Source organism: Condylura cristata, unplaced genomic scaffold (assembly GCF_000260355.1).
Source record: "Condylura cristata isolate star-nosed mole 26May11 unplaced genomic scaffold, ConCri1.0 scaffold00032, whole genome shotgun sequence".
NCBI lineage: Eukaryota > Metazoa > Chordata > Mammalia > Eulipotyphla > Talpidae > Condylura > Condylura cristata.
In genome coordinates this window covers 12,399,992-12,405,803 of record NW_004567133.1, presented here as the reverse complement: position 1 = coordinate 12,405,803, position 5,812 = coordinate 12,399,992, and the positions used below count along the sequence as shown (strand labels likewise).

Sequence of the window (5,812 nt, the reverse complement as noted above, 5' to 3'; positions counted from 1 at the left end):
TGGAGACCCACACCAGCTCTTCTCTCATGGGGGGAGTGGCAGAAGCCTCTCACCTCTTCGCTCTACAAGCCGGAAGGAGGTGCAAGGAAGCCAGTCTGTACCTGTGCAGGCAGGGGGGGCTCTCCCGAGTCCAGGCAAAGGTGCCCTCGCGCACACTGATGCAATCCTCCCCGGCAGCTGCAAGGCACACAAGGCCAGTTATGCCACATGCTCCTGACGGGCGCCCACATCCCGGAATCCCCCCGCTCCCGGCACTGCCCCAGAAGGAAGTAGCAGATCTCGCTACTGAGAACTGTCCGGTTACATACTGGCTTGTGTGTCACCCTGGGGTGGTCACGTCCCCCACCGCCCAATCAGATGATTACTGTATAATTCAGGGGATTAGCCACATGCTTATGTTTATAAAGAATTTTAGGGGAGGGGCCTCCCTGGTGGCTTGGGGGTTAAGTCTCAGCACTATCACTACCACTGCCTAAATTCGATCTCCGGCTAGGGAGCTGAACCACAGGGCACAGCAGACCTCTCCTGTCTCCCTGTTACTCCCCTCAGAGGTAGATTTCAGTAGATCTACCTGTTCTGCTCCCCACTCTGTCTCTGGGGAATCCTCTCACCTCACGCACTTCTGGCCTGAGTCCCAGTTCCTGTATGCATAAATAAATACATCATTTTTTCTTTCTTCTTCTTTTTTTTTTTTTACAGAGTCTTAAAAACTCTCAAGCCCTGGCTCACATCACTAAGTCAGAATCTCCTCTGGCTGAGTCCCGAGCAGCTACCCCTAATCAGCAGTGCACACTGGGCTGGGTGGTCTCTAGGGGAAGTTTGCCAGATAAAATGCAGCATGCCAAGTTAGATTTGAATTTCAGGTCAATAATAAATAATGTTTAGTATAAGTCTATTCCCAGCATCACATGGGATATACTTGTACTAAATAATATTCTCTGGGAATATTAATTAATCTGCAATTCCAATTTACTTAGGAACCCTCTGTGTTTTTATTTGTGATGTGACCACCCTACTTTTTCTTTAAAGCTTAACTTATTGATGCATGCAAGAACTAGGGTACAGACCAGAGGTGTGGAGGGGTGAGATGATTCCCTAGAGACAGAGTGGGGAGCAGAACAGGCCCATCTCCTGAAATCCACTGCTGAGGGGAGCAGCAGGGAGACAGGAGAGGTCTGCTGCGCCCATGGGTCACTCCCTGGCTCAGGATTAAACTCGTGCTGCAGTGGCTGCATGCTTCAGAGTGCTGCATTTTAATGCCTTATGCCACCAAGGAGGGTCCTGACCACCCTATTTTTGTGATTTTATTGTGATCCAGTTTTTATTGTGATCCCAGGACTGGCTGTTTTACCTGGGTGGGCTGGTTCTTCTTTAACTGCGGGGTGTGAGTGATTGGTCAAAAGCGGCACCCGAGTTTCTTTCTGATTAACACACTGATGCAGGATCTACAGAGTCACCCCCATCTGGCAGTGCCCCCAGCGGGGACCCTGGCTTTCTGCTGGCTCCCAGCTCCCTTCACTCATCCCTCCTCCTGTCCCAGTACTCACGGCATCTGGAGGGACTTGCATGTACAGCCTCAGGATCAACTTCTTCCGAGCAGAGGAAGGTGACCAGGCGGTCGATGGACACCCGAGCCTGGAGAAACCAAAGCCCAGGTCACGGGCTCCCGCCAGCACCCAGATCCAGGCTCGGGGTGTCAGTGCCTCATCGTGCATGGGAACAGCTTCCCGTCTGCTGGGGCCTGCACATCTGTAAGGCACTGGTGCCAAGCTTTCCAGGTGTCAGATAAGGAAGCACGTAGAGGGGTGAACTCCCACAACCCCCCCGCTCATCAGCGAAATTGGAAGGATCCAACTGTGTTCTGCAGGCAGGACTCAGGTGGAAGCTGCCTCTTCCAGTAGCGTCATCGTCATCGGAGTGAGGCCAGACTCGGCCACTGGGGCGCCTCACTCCCAGCCCGAGAGGCGGCCATTTACATAATGGCAGCTTGGTCAGGTGGTCTCTGGTCTTATGCCATTTCATCAAGAAGGCAAAATGTGAGTAGATACAATAGAGGGAGAGAATGTAAGTTGTTTAGTGTAAAAGGGAAACTGGTGTGGATTCTTGCGTGTGGAATCAGGGGGCCAGTGGGCTGTGTGTTTGGTGGGGGTTTGGGTAGCCTCTCCCACTCCGGACAGAGCCTGCCCACATTTCTGAGGCCGCCTGCGGCTGCTCTGGCCTCCCGCTGCTCCTTCCTCACCACGTCTTTGCCTCTTTCCCACCACGCCCCTCTCCTTCCTCCCCTACTGACTGGGTGGGAAGAGTCTGGGCCCAGCGCGCCGCACCCCTGCAAGTCTCCTCCAAGACAGCCTCTCCTCTCCTCACCTGGATGATGGAATGGATGGAAAAGGGCAGAAAAGCCTGGGCCTTGTTGAGGATGTTGAGGACAGTGAGGGTGACAAAGGCTTTCTCGGCATCCATGGCGTTCTCCTCGGCCACCAGCGTGTGGATGGCAAACACAACCAGTGCCACCTGGGGAGACGCAGGGGTGAGCCTGAGGGCTGAGGGAGGTGGTGACTCTCCAGGGCCCCGTGGCCCAGCCCACCCTTCACCCAGAGCTCACCCCAGTTCTGCTACAAGGGAAGGAGTGTGTGTGTGTGTGTGTGTGTGTGTGCGGCCCTCCTCTAGGAATCAGAAATTCCGGGTTCTCAACATTAGGGGACACTATGGTTTTCCATCCTGGTAGCATTTCCAGATGTGTGTGGGCCTCGTGGTTCTAGACTCCCTTGGAAGATGACTGAAGTTGCAGGATCCGCAGCACGTGGGTAGCAGGGGCTCTGTGCTAGATGTCACTAGGCAGCGTGGTTCTGGCCTAGGTGGTGGTGGTGTTTTGGGTCTAGGTGTCATTGGTGTCGTGGTCACTCAGTGTAATGATCATGCAGTGTGAGGGTCATGTGGTAGAGTGGTGATCCGGGCACCCTTTTTTGGGGAACCCCGCAGGTTCTAAGCTGTGGTACTGGGTGTTTTTGAGTGTTGATTGTGTCGGTGATGTCGGGTGTCATAGCAGATGGCCCTGCGGTTCTAGATCTTTCCAGAAAGGATGGCTGAAGACTCCTTTGTCACCAGCCTTGAATGTTTAATGAAGAGCTTGGGTTTTATTCTGGAAGCACTGGTGGGTGATTGTAGGTTTGTTTGTGCTATGATTTAAGAGGGTTAATCCCATAGCATTCTGTGGAATAAGTTGGTGGAGGACAGGACAGGCACTGAGTTGGTGGGTGCTGCAGTAGGGTAGACTTAGGATTCTACCTAGGCAGCTCCCGCAGCTGTCACCTCCCTTCCTGACACCTGTCACCTCCCTCCCTGACAACTGTGACAACTGTGGTTCCAGATGTCTGGAACTTTTAGCAAAACCACAGTCACACCTTAGTGGCTGCTGACATGTTCAGAGAATGATCTGATTCACTACCACTGCAGAAAACAGGACCTCGAGAGAGCAGGAAGCAGGTGCAGTGTGCAATGATGGGTTCTGGAATCTGCAGGGTTCATCACCCCCGCATCCCCTCCCAGCCCATGTTCTCTGGGAAACCAGGTGACCTCACCAGAAATGTGGACAGCTGGAAGGACACCAGAGACACAGAGAAGAGGAGGCCAGAAGTCCTCAGTGCCCCCAGCTCCTGGTTCCGGATGCGTAGGACTCTTTCCAGAAAGGCTTCCTCCCAGCCATGGCACTTGACCATCTTCACATTCCTGAGGATGGAGCTGGTGAGTCGTGCTCGAGAGTCCTTCTGCCTCATCTGCTCTTCCTGGGACAAGAAGGAAAAAGAGGGGGAGAAGACCAGGACAAGGCTAGAATTCTTCTGTGCAACTTCTCTGCCCGTCCACAAATCCTGTGGATTCTACTTCCAGACCAGGCATCTGCCCCCCCAGTCTTGGTCCAAACCACCATCACCTTGCACCTGGCCCACCTGCAGGTGTGCCCAAAGCCCAGGGAATAGAGGTAGTGCCCTGTTCCAGGATGGTGCTACCAGGAAGGCTTCTCGGAGCTGGGGGTAATAACTGAGCTACTTCTAAGAGGGTGAAGAGCTGCTCAGTATGCAGAGAATGGGTGGGTGCAGGCAAGTAGGGGAGGCCAGAGGGAACAGCACGTCTGGGAGGACACCCAGCATGGTTAGGAAAAGGTACAGGACTAAGCGGGGAGGCGGCTGGGCCACACTGGGGCCTGAAGCTCAAGCAGAGGAGTTTGGGGACCACTGTGTTTCTCCCTGGTGTGGCTGTGTGGAAAATGTCTTCGCAGAGGCTGGAGAAGCAATGTTTTTAAGATCGATCTATCTGTCTAAGTTCCCTCTTTTCCCCACCTTCCTTCCCTACCTCCTTTCTTAGTTCATTCTATACAGGTTTTCCCTGCAATCCAAACACAGAGCATTCCTGTGAAACATTCTGTAAGCTGAAAAGGCACAAAGCAAAAAAGCGATCACCATTAATTTATATGGAGAAAAACTTGGGCATTTGCAGACCCTCAAAATAACTTACAAATCATGCTAAATAACACATACAACCTAAAGCCACACTCATGCACAGTAAGGACAGGAAAGCCGCGAGAGACACGGCCTGTCTAAAGTAGTCCAGGGAAGGGATCGTTCTTACAGCTTCTAGAAAGGCTGCTGCAAAACCAGTGCTAAATGACCCACTAGTGACCAAAGAGCCAGATAAGGAAGATTTGGACATCTGGACCAATTGTGTCTCAACAGTGCAGCCTTTAAAAACCAGGACAGTGGTCACCCCAGCATTTCTCTCCTAGCATCAACATCTGATCAAGATCCACTGAAAGATGGAAACCTAGAGAGGGGACCCAGAAGCCCCCGCCAAGATGCTCTTGCCATCAGTGACTCACTCTTCCTGACAGCACTCCATGGTATGGCGATTTCCCAGAGAAACTTTGTCATACCGGCGGGCTCAGTGGGATCAGTCCCAAAAGGCTGAGCACCTACATACAGGAATAGTGAGGTTTCCTGTGAGGGACCTGTGGTCTCATCCATCGCAGCATAAGCATTCTTTATAGTTAGGGAAGGGGTCAAAGTACCCATAGCTACTACTGTGGACAAGCAGCCCGCTGAGGGAACTTTCTACTCCAGCAAGGCAGCAGAATCCAAGCAACAGACACCCCCAAGCAGCAGGCCCCCGGGAAGTAGCAGGCCCTAAGATCAGGAAGGGAAGCAGGGAAGCTTCCTGCTTCATCCGCAGCAAGGCGAGGAAGCTGAATTCAAACTGGTGCTTGCCAAAACAGTGCTCATAGAGTAAGATCTGTCGGCTGCTTCCCAGCTGTCAATCCCCACTTTGAATTCCTATTCAGCTTCTTGCCTAACTCCTGTTGAGACTTTTATTCCAGTCAGTAGGATGTAGGGGGGTGAACTTGTGAAAAGCAGGGGGCTACTTGTATTTATGGAGCTGCTTCTGCTGTTCACTAAGATGGGTGTGTGGGGGGGCAAAGCCACCCCCCCCCGCCCCACCTCCCTCTCCGCACCCAAGGGGGCTCCCAGGGCCCATGGGCGGGCTCCCTCTGCACTTCCTGCTTGGCCTGTCTCCCAGATGCCAAACCTGATGGTGGTTCCTCTTCTTGGTGATGAAGAAGTTCAGAGGGAGGAGACTCAGGAAGACAGCAACGGCGGTGAGGGCAGAGGGCCCTAGAAGCTGGAGACAGAGGGGGCAGGGTGCTGTGAGACACCTCCCGGAACCCAGCTGTGAACCCCTGGGGGCTTTGGGCAGAACAGGAGGGAGGTCCAGGCTTGGGGAGCTGAAGTCCCTCTGGCTGGCTGCCTACGACATACCTCACATA

General features: G+C 53.3%; 1 protein-coding gene across 1 annotated transcript in view; it reads right to left on the bottom strand.

The window, feature by feature from the left end:
* Positions 1 to 5,812, bottom strand: part of ABCC6 (ATP-binding cassette, sub-family C (CFTR/MRP), member 6) — a 41,052-nt gene that overhangs the window by 17,884 nt on the left and 17,356 nt on the right. Inside the window, exons 11-15 of the mRNA XM_004691743.1 lie at positions 5,575 to 5,667; positions 3,579 to 3,782; positions 2,365 to 2,511; positions 1,548 to 1,635; positions 102 to 177 (exon numbers count right to left, since the gene is read on the bottom strand). Of these exons, the coding sequence (XP_004691800.1) occupies positions 102 to 177; positions 1,548 to 1,635; positions 2,365 to 2,511; positions 3,579 to 3,782; positions 5,575 to 5,667 (608 nt within the window). The remainder of the gene's footprint in view (positions 1 to 101; positions 178 to 1,547; positions 1,636 to 2,364; positions 2,512 to 3,578; positions 3,783 to 5,574; positions 5,668 to 5,812) is intronic.